The following is a 13,562-nucleotide window of genomic DNA, read 5'->3' as shown; positions in this document are numbered from 1 at the left end:
ATCTCTACTGTAATGATTTATTCTAGTTTTTTTTTTTTCTTTTTTTCCCTGCTTCTACTGTTGGCAGTGGCCGTCAGTAGTACAGGGAAGGAGTGAACTAGCAAGCTCTTTTATACTTGTGAATTAAAAACTGCACAGACCAGCTGCTCTCTGGGAAGCGGTCATTTAGAGTTTTTTCTTTATTCCCTTGTGGTTTTTTTTTTTCTAGGAAACTACTTTGCAAGTCACTTCTTTATGGGAGGCGAGAAGTTTGACACCCCTCACCCTGAGGGCTACCTTTTTGGCGAGAACATGGATCTAAACTTCCTTGGGAATAGACCTGTTCAGGCAAGTTCCTATATGCTGTCTATTTTGCCCTTTTGTTTTCTGCCTGTTTTAGAAAATCTTGTGTAGGGCTTGTAGAGGATAGCATAGACCTAAGAGACCCTCGCTACTTGGGGAGTGTCATTCCAATCTGAGGTGCAAGAGCGCTCCCCCACCCCACGTTCCAGCTTGCCGGCTAACATAGCTGTTCAAGATGCAAGCAGAGTTTTTCTAAGAAGCCGTATTCACCTTCTAGACTTATTTTCACTTAGGGCAGAAGGAAGAAGGACAGGGATTCTGGAGCACAGATTTTGGCACTAATTCTGATTGCCTGCCTGAGCAAGTGTAAAACATGCTGCAGAGAGGAGAAGGCTGGGAAGCAGATCTACTCTCAGAGCCTGAACCTCACAGGGCTCCTGGGCACGTTGGGTGGATTCCAGCCAGTGTTCAATGCATGCTGTTCTCTGTGTAAACGAGGGGCCTGACTGGGCGTAGGGCAGTGTTAAGACAGATCTTGATATTTGGTGATTTTTTGTTTGCTTTGGTGGGCTGCTCAGAAAGTCTCTCCTTTAGTTTTCCCAGTTGGAGCAGTCTTTCTGGGCTCACAGGTATCTTATGAGACTGTGAAAAGCTACCTGCTCGAGTGGTTGGCTTGTTCTTTTGTTGTGAACAGGGAATAGCACAGTTGTGAGGGACAGATAGGAATTTTATGCAAGTGTTACGTTTTGGATTTCTCTTGCATCTCAGAACTTAAAAAGAACCAAAAGGTAACAGAGTAGGAGCCTTTTGGAGATGTTTTCAGAGTGCTGGAGAGGAAAGGGAAAACTGCTGCTTGCTTTGCCAGCTATTTTCCTAGTTGTTTCTGCAGCTTCAAAACATGAAAATGAAAAATTGATGTCATGGTTCTCATCCTCAGAAAAGCTGTGACTATTAGTTAATTCATGCTGGTAGTGCTTGGAGGCAGTTCAGTATCATTCCTGTTTTACAGATGGGGGAAACTGAGGCAAGGTGACTCGATGTTTGAATTGGACTAGTGACAAGCACGTTTTGCTTTCTGAGTTGTCCTCGGGCTGTGCCATTGGCCTTCTCAGCACCACAGTTAGTTAACAAGACTCTGCAGGGTAGAACAAGGTTGAATCTGGAAAGCCCTTGTTCAAGCAGAAAGTGCAGATGAGCAACAGAATTATGAAGGAGGGACTTTAGATGGAAATGGTTCTGGATGTAACAGTGCTATGCAGGCATGGGGATGCTCACCACATACCCTACATGATGTCTGGATACAGGGCCCATACAGGACAGTGGTTAAAAACTGACCGCTTCTCCTTTGCTCTGTGACTAGCAGCTGCACAGCACTCCAACAAAAGCAGAAGACGCAGCTGTTAGCTAAATATCCCATGTGGCTGTGGCTGTAGGAACTAACCTTGCAGAGTTAAATTGCTTGCGTGTCTCAGCCTGGGTTTCCTTGCAGACATCCCGGCACTGAATTTCATCATTTCTTCAGAGGGGAGTGGGTGAGAATGCTATTAACACAGTGGGATGTTTGCCAAATAGGTTTAAGAGAGGGAGGCTGTTGTGGTATATAGTTTGCCTATGTAAAGTTAATGCCCTTTGGCAGCTCTGATTAATCTTCAAGGAAAAAAACCACTTGAACACAGAGCAGCAAAACTGCTTTCTGTACATGGGCCAAGTTCTCACTTTGGAGTAACTGACGTCTTGACTGCTCTGTGTAGAGCACTGCTACCAGCCACAGTACCGAGCAGTCAGGGTGCAAGGAAAGTAGTTGCTGCTGCCCTGTGAATTCTCTGCTGCCTGTGGCTGTGGCATGGGGTCTTCTGTGGCGTTCTCCTGTTGGAGACAGGAGACAGCATGTTTTCCCTCGGGCTTTGGCTATTGCCCCACCAATACATTTCTGTGGCCTGAGGGGACAACACTGAAGGGTTGTGTCCAGGAGCTGCCCTGAAGTTCAGCTGCATTGGCTTCCTGTTCAGCAGACTCCTCATTTCTAAGGAAACATGTATATTGGTGGTCCCTGGTACTTCTGCTCCATGTCAGTCACTCTCTACACCACTGCAGGGCACCTGGTAGATGTGTTTTTGAAGGACTCAACTCTAATGAGGCTGTGTGGTGGCACTGTTGCTGGATACATTCAGGGTAACCTTCTGCCTGAAAACCTGTCCTGTAGCTCTGTACCGTTGTGTCGTGCCATTGCTCTGACTTGGAGCACGGCTGTGGTTCCAGTCTGAGCACCTATCAAATTTGGCAGTTGTGTGAGTGGATGTTCCAGTTTCAGACTTCTCCCAGCAGATGGGAGATCCAGCAGGCAGGTCCACAGCTGTACAGGTTGCGGTCACCACAGTAGCAGTTTCCTTTGCATTTCTTGCTGGAGATTCTGTGACCAGTAAGGAGAATTACAGTCTGAAGCATTATCGTCCTTTATTTAAAAGACAATCTGTGAGAGAAGGTCTCTTGACTGTAGAATAGAATGAGGCCCCCTATCCCTGTCTCTTTCTTTTCCAGAACATTTGCCCCATTGTTTCAGAATAAAAAGAGTTTCCCCCAGTAATACAGGGCTTCAGCATGCTGATTAGCAGTCAAGTCACTGTTTGCATGCTGTAACACACATGAAAGAGCTGCATTTCTTCTGCTCAAGCTGGAGGTGGTTTCTTTAGTGGAAATAAAAGCTTGTGAGAGCAAGGCTTTCCAGACTGAGAATTCAGGGTGCAGAAAAAGAGTTTGTGAAAATGCCTTTTCTTAAAGTGCATGCTCCCAGTATGAGCTATTGCTGAGCCAGAGCAGGATTTTCACCCTGAAACATGCTTGATTTATCTGTAAATAGAATTCTCTATTACTGTTCCTTGTGGCTCTTGTACTGAGTACCCTTAAAGGTAGATGTTTCTTGGTTTGGATAAATAGTATGCTAGGTAACATGTTGCTACCTTTTATAGTATAATAATAGGAGAATTATTTGCCTTTTTGTTCCAGTTTCCCTACGTAACTCCAGCTCCACATGAGCCAGTGAAGACACTGAGAAGTTTGGTGAATATCCGCAAAGACTCTCTCCGGCTTGTGAGGTACTGTTATTGCCTGAACCTTTCCTTTTATTCAACCCAGCGATCTGTCATCCAGAGCCAAAATGTATTTGATAAGGTTTTGGAGAAATAGCTGAATTCCAGATCCTTGTTGCTAGTTATGTCTAGAGGTTTCTGTGTTCCCTTGTGATCAGAGCTTTTCATGTGGTTTATATGCTCCTTATCCCTAGACTTGAGCAATCTGTGTTTCCAAACAGGACCAGTGATGTATCTGTCTCTACAGGACAGACTAGAGTGGTAAACAAACCCATGAAATCATTAGCATGAATGGAAGATATTAGTCAGGTCAATAAACCCTGCAGACAGATTCCTTTCTGCATTCCAGTGCAAGAAGAAGCCAGAAAGTAGCTGATTCTGGTGCAAGTCACAGGCCAGGAAGACTGATTGGTCTTGAGTGAAACTTCCTCAGGTTTCTCCTGCTGCCAAGATAGTTTGGTCCTAGTGTTGCACATTCGTTTGGATGGCTTGTGTCCTACGCATAGGGGAAGGAGGTCTGGATAATCATGGAGATCTGTTACCTCTCACTGCTCTACAGTGAGATCTAAACCAGCACTTAGCTGGATTAAACGCAATAGCTAACACTTTGACCTGCAGCTGCCCTCTTTCAAGCAGATAGCTGAAGTGCAGGGGCCCAGCATACAGTGCTTTTGTTTTGGTCTGAGTGACCAGGCAGATGTCCAAGCAGAGCATTTCTCAAAGATCCTTGAGTCGCTCTGAATTCTGCATTTCAGGCGCAGGGCTGCAGTACTGGCAGGGGGCCAGCTTCAACTCTCAGCCACAGTGGTTCTGAGAGCATGGCGTAACGTAAGTAATTTGAGTCATAACCACACAAAACCCTCGGTTTGTTTTTGTGTGAAAACTGAAGGTTATTTTTTTTGTTTTGTTTTGTTTTTTTAAATGAGCAATACCTGTGGCTTCAAAACTGATTGAATAGGAAAAGAGGGAAGAACTTCTGCAAAAGTAATCATTGGTGAACTGCTCTGAATGCTGTCTGGCTTTTTCATAGAATCATAGAATGGTTTGGGTTGCAAGGGACCTTAAGATCATCTAGTTCCAACACCTTGCCATGGGCAGGGACACCTTCCACTAGACCAGGTTGCTCAAAGCCCCATGCAGCCTGGCCATGAACAGTTCCAGGGATGGTGCATAAAGCTACAGCTAAAGGGTAAAGTACTTCTCTAGGAAAGTCTGGCTTTCCTCCCACACTTGCTGTGGAAAGGGTATCTTGTTCTCCTTGCAGGCATCCACGTAAACAGTGTAACATCTCTCAGAAGCCAAATGGGAAGTGGCTTTTTCACTGGGAGAGGTCTTGCTGTGAATGCAGCAGTTGGTGGGGTTTAGTACATATAGTTGTCATTCTGCTTTCTGTGGTTGCACGTCCTGTCCCCCCAAGCAGAGTTGCAGCTGTGGACTATTTGAAATGTAGTGTCCATGCTCCTTGACAGTGTCTAGGTTTGCATCTGTTTAATTCCTGGTACTATCGGTTCTTTCTCTGCCTCATGAGCTCTCACAGGCTGTTGTGCTGCTGCTGCTGTGTTAGTGCTGACGACAACACCGCCAACATTACTCTATTTAATTTTGTACTGATGTAGACCCAAAATGAGATTTTAATTGCCAGTCTCCAAAGGCACATTCTGTCCCGTGCTTTTCTACTGTTCTGGACTAGAGGCTTTTCCTTTCTCCCTCTGTGCATGTAAAGACACTTTGTGCCCTCTCCAGCTTGGCTTATTCACAACCAGTGGTTGAGGTTTGCACATTCTTTCCAGAGCTAGTTAAGTTTAATTTACCACCTCCTTCACAAAATACAAAGAGACTGAGCCAAGTGTCTAGGTGTAAAGTAGGTTCTGATGGTAAAGTCCTCACAAGCTTTTTGGTTTTCCTTGTGTTTAATTGAAAGTTCCTTGTTCATCTGTGAAGAGGGTGTTGATCCATAATGTGGAGTGTAGGGCTTTATGGAGGAATATGAGGAAATGTCCACTCTGGTCTTCCTGCCTGGCTCTGACGAGTCAAAATTCTGAGCTTTGCCAAATGCCAAATATTTACAGCAGCTTTGGAGAGAAGCAATAAACCTGTGGATATTGGTTTTGAAGTTCTGAGTCTTCGACTCCTCGTGTAAGTGCTTGATTTCTAGCAGTATGAGACTCTATGAACCTCAGAGGAGGGTAGCATGAGTTTTGCTGTTAACCACTAACAGAAAAAGACTGCCTCATGTCTATCTTGTGTCCCTCTTTTGGCCCTGGATTGGAAGCTTTATTTCAGAACTGAAGTACCTGATAGGCTGGTACTGGCTGTTTACTCTTACCTTGAGAGCATTTCCAGTTGCAGGAGGAAGATCAACTCCTGAGGCAATGTGTTTCATGGAAAAGTTGCATCCTGGGACAGCCTCTCTGCTTCAGCATGGGCTTTGGGCTTTGGATAGCATCATGGAACAAAAGTGCTGAAAGAATCAGCAGCTGTAGTGGTTTGAGAATGTGTCTGAAACAGCAGCAATATCATGGAGAATAGTGAGACCAGTGCGCATTTTGGATAAGGGCCTGAGAGGAAGGCAGATGATAGGGACTGAGGGGAGAGAGGTGAGTTGCTGTGAGTGAGAGAAGGGAAATCACTTCTTTTCCCTCTCCAGCCCGGTGGGGCTGACCTTGATCCTTGGAGCTGTTCATCCTGTGGTGGAGGTGGTGATGGTGAGGGTGCTGGGACTGCCTGCTCTGCAGCCCTGGATAGCATTAAACTGTGTACAGATCTCTGCAGAACCCTCAAACAGGAAAGCCTCCATTTGATGATGATCTGCCCCTATGAAAGTCAGTGCTGACATAGATGTCAGCTAGTTCTCACGTCATTTAATGCCTGCTCTAACACTGTTGTAATGCGTATCTAAGTCAAGCAATACTTAGCATTTATCCTGCATGTCTACCAAGTTGTTGGTCAAACTTTTTAACCTCCTCAAAGGATGAAATTGGGTTTGCCTTGACCTATTTCTGTAAAATTGTAATGGCTGCTGTTAATTATATTTTTATCTTTCAATTCTTTAACAGACAAACAAAAAGTTCCAGCATTTCCATTGTTTTATCCAGAAGTGATGTCAGACCAAGTGGCCTCAGCTCCCTTGGTCATCCTGCTTTGCCTTTTTCATCATAACGTTGGATCAGCTATTTGTTCTCAAAGGTGGTCAGTCTCTTCTGCTCTATACACGTGATTGTGGAGGCTATGTGATTAACTTGTGTGCATGACCGAAAAGGCACACCTACCAAAGTCACTGGTTTCTAAATTTGTGCATGCATCTGTGGCCACCTCACATCAACACTGTCTGTAGGGCTTGACTAAATGTACGCTGTAAACTTCCAAGTACAGGTGGAGACAGAAGAGCTCTTGAACCACCTGAACCACTCCTGAACTGCCTCTTTTGTCTGCCACTTCTGTTGCAAAGAAAGAAGGAATGCAAAATGTATGACTTTGTCTTGTTACTCCCCTGAAGCTACATCCCACCATTCCTGCACCTTAAGGTGGAACATGAGATGCCTCTGCCTCTCAAAGTATGCACCAAAGTAGTCTGTGCTTGTTCCTTGGTCCAGCTACCAGCCGGCATAGCTGCTTATGCAGTCTTCTCTCACCTGAACTCCTTGCTATGTGGCAGGCGATTTTATTAATCTCCAGTGTCAGCCATGTTGCAACATGAAGATGCGTACACAGCCGTGCTGTAACTGTCACCATTTAGGCACATATACCTTGCTCCCTGCTCAAGTGATGCTGTTCCAGGCAGACAGGGCTCTGACTCTCCTACTTTCCAGCAGAAGCATCCTCCAGAAACCTTCTCTCCAGGCACTGCAGTTGTTAGTGGCCCCTCAGTGGTTTCCCAGGGCAACAGATCTATTCTAGTCTAGGTTTAACCCCTTTTCTTCTTGAAAGGATGGAAGCACATTCTGAGTGCTGGCAGGGAGGTGCAGAGGTGAAGTTGGGAGCAGGAGGGTGATCTGGGAACCCATACGCTTTTTGTGACTTCACTGAGAAGACAAAACAGGCAATGGTTTTACTAATGACATGTTGCTTTTGTGTGATCTGCCCCCACCTCCAGGTCTCCCACCTCGTTACTTGGGTCTGTTACAGGTATCTAGATCTGTGTTGTCAATCTGTAACTCAGGCATGTGCCAGGCACCTCTATTTTAATACCTACCTATATATGCAGGGAGTGTAGGTCTATGAAGTAGCTTTCACAGGTGCTTGCCTGGAAAGGGTGCTGGTTCTCCCCCACCCTACTTCTTCTGGAAGAAGTGGCAAGTGTATTGTAGCCTGGATCCTTTGCTGCCCACCTCAGATCAATGGAGGGCAGTGCCACAAGAGATAATTTGCAGAAGCTTGTGCTGCTGCTTTCTTGAACACACACAATGCTTATGAGTGGATTGTTGCCATCTGTGTTCTTGGGTCAGTCCAGCACAAAATGTTGATGCTACCACTGTGTTTTCTAGCAAACCTGCCCTGCTGGCTAAAGTGTTTCTTGTTTACAGCCTTCAAGTGCCATGATTTTATTCTTTGAATACAACTAGCTTGTGTGAAAATACTGTCTTGCTCTATACGGTATATTGTATCGAGGCTGCTGCAGATGTTCAAACTCTCAGTTCTTGGGATTTGTCTTTTTTATACTGGCATGTTGGGTGCATTCTAGTTTGATTTGCTGTTCTGACCTAGGTGAACCTCTGGCAAAAGTCTTGTTTGGAGTGCTCCAAGTCCTTCAGACAGGAATGCAAGTGTATGCTATAGTGATTCACTAGGGTTACATTAGTACAAGTATGTGTGTTAGGTATTTGATTATACTGCTCTTAAATTTTATTTTGCACTTTCTGTATTAAATTGCTGAAGCTGAACATTTCATCCTTGTTTAGTGTAGTGTTAAGTAAAATTCATGCTGGAACTGTCTTAATTAGGCAGCAGTTACTACATCTCAGTGAACTCAGTAAATAAGGATTCCCTTGACAATTTTTAGATTGAATTATGGAGGTATGCCTAGCCCATTTCTGAGTATTTTCAACAGTGCAGCATAGTCATCAAGGCTATTTAATGAAGGGAGAGGCCGACTGATACTGTGAAGTCAGAGACAGCGCCAAGCTTTTTCTGAATAGTTTAACTGCTTGGCTTTGACCCAGGCACCGTGGAAATTAAGGTAATACCGATAGACAAGTGAGGCTGGAGCTGGGTGGCAAGTCACGTAGCGGTGTACACCTCTCAAAGGCAACCTGCTGCATTCACCATTCCTACACAGCGCGTGAAATAACGGTGCTACCTACAGTCATAGGATTACAGTGGGATTTGAATTTACATATGAGAATCTGTTTCTGCCCTGCGAGTGAATCACGTCCATTCTGTCCGTCACTTTCCACTTCAAGGCAGGGGAGATCTTCTCATGGTGTGTTGTGTTGGCTGCTTGTTCCAGGATCTGCCGGTCTCCCTGGCCACTCTGGCATGCCATAACTGACTGCTCATCTACGCCTTAGCTCACTGCCATGGAGCTTGCTTCATACCACTTTCTTCACCGGATTTTTTACCTGCCTTTTCCAGCAGTAGGGAGGAGTAGTACTGGGCAGTGGTGATCACAGAGTGGGATCCAGCTGTACCATAGCCCACAGCCAAGTTAGGACTCACCTTTGTTAACTGAAATAACTTCTAAACTCGTTCTTGTATTGGTTATTATGCGTCTGTTATGCAGTTGAATGTGTAAGTTTTTGTTCATACAATAAAGGTGTACAAGCTTCAGTCATTAGCAGCATCAAAGGTTTAGTTGATGATTTGTACATTTAAAGGTATTTGAAGTTCCTATATTTGGATGCTTTCTGATCTGAATATCATTATCTGTGTGATACTGGAGGTACCTTTTGTTGAACTTCAGGAGTTCTTTGTGTTACAGAAACCTTGTTTTTTGCCTGTCACGCACCATTTCATTTGCAGAGTTAAAAGAATTCGGCTTTAGACTTCTCGGGCCCATGGAGGATTTCTTTAGCCCAAATACTGAGCCTAATGTGAAGATTTAAAAGGAAGGAGAATGTTTCTTCTAAGGGTTTGACATTCAAGAGTTCACTTTCTTGTCTCATTCTGTGTCCTGGCACTGTAAGGCTGGGTGAGATCCCTCAACCCTGTCATTACATAATTCGCTTTAATAACTTCAGTCAAATCTTGGAAGAACCTTCCTCAGAGGAAAGAATGGAAATCTCCTGGGAAGCCCCAGGTGGAAGCCCATGGTGCCTTGACTGCCCAGAACACCTAGACTGGAGTACTCTTGTTCTGATTTCCAGAGTGATCTTGATGATATCTCATAAATATACATTCTAATCCTCTGGCATTGTCTTTCAGGTATAAAGATGATGTTGACAGTCCTACTGAGGAGAATGGAAAGCAGAAAGTCCTGTACAGCCTGGAGTTCACATTTGATGCGGATGCCCGTGTTGCCATCACAATCTACTGCCAGGCTACAGAAGAGTTTGTTGGTGGCATGGCAGTGTAAGTCCTGGGCTTGTGGGTGTGTGGAGGGGCACAGGAGCTGTCAGGTGATGAGCCTGTCAGACATCTCTCGTTAGTCACCCCCAAGGGCAGTGCTGCCACAGATGGTGGAGAGGGAAATCTCTTCTTTTTCTGTTTTGTTTTATATATTCTGATAGCTTTGAATATTACTTTCACTTCCCTCCCCCACATAGCCAATATCTTCTCTTGTTCCCTTTTTGGTTTGTTTTTTTGGGTGTGGGGAAGCCATTCTGTGTGCAGCAAAGGAGAGAAACTCGCAGCTGTATCCTTGGTCAGCAAGATGTTCTATGAAATTAAAAAAACAACCACCTTTCCCTTCAAATACTACCTGTTTTTTTCCAGATCACCTAACTCACTGAATTTCTGTGTTCCCTGTGACAGGAACATCTGGGCCACCAAAGTAAAGTTCAGTGTAACATTTACATAGCAAGTCTGTGGAATTGAGGCCCACCCAAAGCCCCTTTTGGGATAAATGACCACCTCAACAGGCTGTTGTGAGATGGCTATCAGGAGGATTTACTGCCTGAAACCCTGTCTGTGTGTTTCCTGCCAGGTACACGTTAGCCTTTGGCTAGCTGTAGAAAGAATGGTCAACATGTCATCTGTGGAGTCTTTCTCATATCCTGGTAGTGCATCCCTACAGATTTCAAAACCTTTTTATCTAAATCGGCACATTTAAACCATTCCAATCAACACTGTATCCCTAAGACTATGAAAACTTTCCTCTCTGTATTAAGAGCTAAGGTGGCTGAAATGTGCTCTCCCTGGTGTGAATTGGGTACATGTGAGCTGCTGGTATGTTATGGCAGGCTTCCGATGGCCATGGGACAAAGAATTCTTTTTGTTCTATGGGTAAAGGAAGATTCAGGCTGCAGAAGCTCTTGGCTTCCTCTAGTAGAGGCTTTTGGCTAATCAGCGGCTCTGTGCACATATCGCTGACGGCTTCTGCAGTGGTGCTCTGGATTTGGGGGTAAATTTATGTTTTATTGCAGGGATCTGCAGAGGTTTCAGCAGGGAGAAATATGTATGACAAACCATAAAATGGCTTATGTGTTTTATTCAAAGTATAAACATCCCAATAATGATCAATGAATAGTGTATTTTTAGAAATGAGACAAGGTCAATGCTTGCATCCAGATGTGCATTTCTCCAAACTGGAAGATACCCTGATCCAGAATTTTTGTTTATGCCCCTTCTCTTCTTCTGTTGAAGCCTATGACTGCCTTTATTTTGGGGAGGTAATAAATTAGCTCCTTTTAAGTGCTTGAAAAATATCTCTTGGCAAACTCTGAAAACACTTTCTATTTAGATCAGTTTTTTCTGAGCAGAGCTGAATGCAGCAGGATACCTTAGAAGTCCTGATAAAGTTTCCATGTTCTGTCTCTTAGGTCCTTAGGTTTCCTGTGAATTTAGTGCTAGTGAAGGTGTTGGAATGGCAGCCTTGGAGATTGAAGTCCTCTTTTCCTAATACAGGTACAACGTGGAGAGCTGGCCAGTGACCCCTGTGCTGCCCTGCAGTGTTCCTTGGTTTTTGACCTAAGGAGGAAACCATCTATGGGCTAATGGGGAGAACTGAGGGCCTCTATGGCCAGGGTGGATATATTTACATTGCAAGACTTCAGCCATGGCTTAAATCATGAAGTCTTGTTTTAAATCTTGATTTTAATGTTGTTTTGCATATTTGCTTATTGGTTTACCTTGATGGAGAATTTCTTTGTCACTGGTCAGTAACAACGAAATATCTGCATTTACAACTCAGTGTAAGCTTCATATCAAACTTTATGCTACATTTTACAAAGAGCTTAAGTCTGTAAAGAATATGCATATAGTTTAAAATTTTTTCAAGCTCCTAGTTTTGCATTTTATGTCAAAATGGCAAAAAAGAAAGTTATTCTAAAAAGAAAAGATATTTTTTTTTTTTTAACCTGTGTTTTGAACCAAGCTGTGTTGGGGTGGAAGTGCAACTCTATCACCTGACCAGCAGTGTAGCATTCTTTTTGGTTAAACTGCTCTATGTTGGACTATTAAGAGACTGTCTGTCAAGTTGTGCCTTGAGTAATAATAATTGCTGCATGGAAGTATTATAGTTATTGAATATAACTAACTGTTTCTGGACAGAGCGTGTTTTCAGTCTTCTGTAACTAGTAGTTCTCCTCTCAGAACTCTGTTGGTTGGTTGGAGGAGGAAAACACAGTTTCTGGTTCACTTAAGAACAAGTTTTACTGAAATTTAGCACCATGAACGAAGCTGGTGACTGTCACCAGTGCTGTTGTCTGTTCTTTAAAGCATATGCAGCAAACATGAACTACCTAATTGCTTTTTAAATTTAATTTGAACAATTCCTAGGTAGAGTTTCTGAAAGTTAACACAACTGTCAACTTCAAAGAAAAATATTTTTTTTAAAATATGAATTTTTTAATCCACCCTGTCCATGGCTCACTGAGAGACGGATCTCTGTTCAGATGGCAGAGGAGAAGCCTTTGTTCATGAACCCTACCTGCCTCTGCACGAAACCAGGATCAGTAGTCAGCAGTCATTACCTCACTAATGAAATGTAGCTGACGATACTGTGCTGCCCTGCTAGGGTGGCAGCAGTCCCCAGTGTGCTAAATCTTTACGTCAAAAGTCAAAGCACTCAGATTCAGCTCTTGCTTCCACTGCTGGCCTTTCATTTAATAAATCATACTTTAATTTCCCCATAGCATAGGAGTGATGAACTGTCTGTCTCTGCTCTGGAGTTCTTGGACAATAAATGTTATATAAGCTTGGGGTGTGTGGGGCTGCACCAGAAGCCAGGGAACCTTTTGGAAGGCATGATCCTGATTTCATGCAGATGTGTAGGTAATAAGGGCTGGGGGAAGTGAGATACAAATATAGACTTTATAAGCTGCTTTAATTCAACCCAGGCTATTTTTCCATGTGGAAGTGGCTCATGAAGCACGTCTTGGGGCTAGTGCAGCTGCCTGAAGTAGGCATCTCTGCTTCTCTGGATTTGCTGGCTGCTAGTAAAAACCTTTTGAAGCTCTGATTTCAGCTTTGCAAAGCAATTCTGAAAGGGCAGTGCTATAATTACTTTGATTTATTCTTTTCAAATTCTAGTGGAAAAAAAAATCTGGGCTGCATTCTTAGAGTTCTAAGTGGAGCGAGTGCATTTTTAGTGCAGTAATAGGAATGCAGCTTCCCCCTGCCTGGGCTGGTAGTTTTTCCTTTTTCTCAGTTTCTTTTGGTGCTAACAGCTACATTCAAGGAACAAGCATGTGCAGAAGCTGCACTGTGTATAAATTCAAAACTTTTTCTATTGCTGTGTCCAGCACTTGATTGGGAAGAAGATGCTCTTTAAAATAAAACACTTTTTTTTTCCACTCTCCTAAATTGATGCTAAATCCTAAAATGGGAGAAACTTTCTGGACCCTTGTCAAAAGCAGAAATTTTCTCCTAGTCCCCAGGCTGCAGCATGGCTCCTTAGAAGCGCTAAACAAGTTATTCTTGCTTCTCTGCTGAAACAACCACTGATCCTGATAGTATCAGCGCTCCTGCTCATGTGAAACTCCTGCTAGGAACATTGTTATGTTCATACAATTTGGGGTGAGAGGAGGGAGGGGAGGGAAGGTGGCTCTCCCTGAGCAGAGGCGTTGCTTGTTCTAGAGCCTCTGCTTATCTAAGAGC

General features: G+C 43.9%; 1 protein-coding gene across 9 annotated transcripts in view; it reads left to right on the top strand.

The window, feature by feature from the left end:
- Positions 1–13,562, top strand: part of MGRN1 (mahogunin ring finger 1) — a 63,866-nt gene that overhangs the window by 7,942 nt on the left and 42,362 nt on the right. For all 9 annotated transcript variants that reach the window (XR_005931445.1, XR_005931444.1, XM_041120249.1 and 6 more), the window contains exons 2-4: positions 209–327; positions 3,286–3,374; positions 9,729–9,875. Coding sequence is in view for 7 of the 9 variants with exons in the window: in XM_041120249.1 (XP_040976183.1) it covers positions 209–327; positions 3,286–3,374; positions 9,729–9,875 (355 nt within the window). In the remaining 2 variants the exon portion in view is untranslated. The remainder of the gene's footprint in view (positions 1–208; positions 328–3,285; positions 3,375–9,728; positions 9,876–13,562) is intronic.

The sequence above is a fragment of the Aquila chrysaetos genome, chromosome 25, assembly GCF_900496995.4.
Source record: "Aquila chrysaetos chrysaetos chromosome 25, bAquChr1.4, whole genome shotgun sequence".
NCBI classification, from domain to species: domain Eukaryota; kingdom Metazoa; phylum Chordata; class Aves; order Accipitriformes; family Accipitridae; genus Aquila; species Aquila chrysaetos.
The sequence above is the reverse complement of the archived record's forward strand: the minus strand, read 5'-3'. Positions and strand labels throughout refer to the sequence as shown.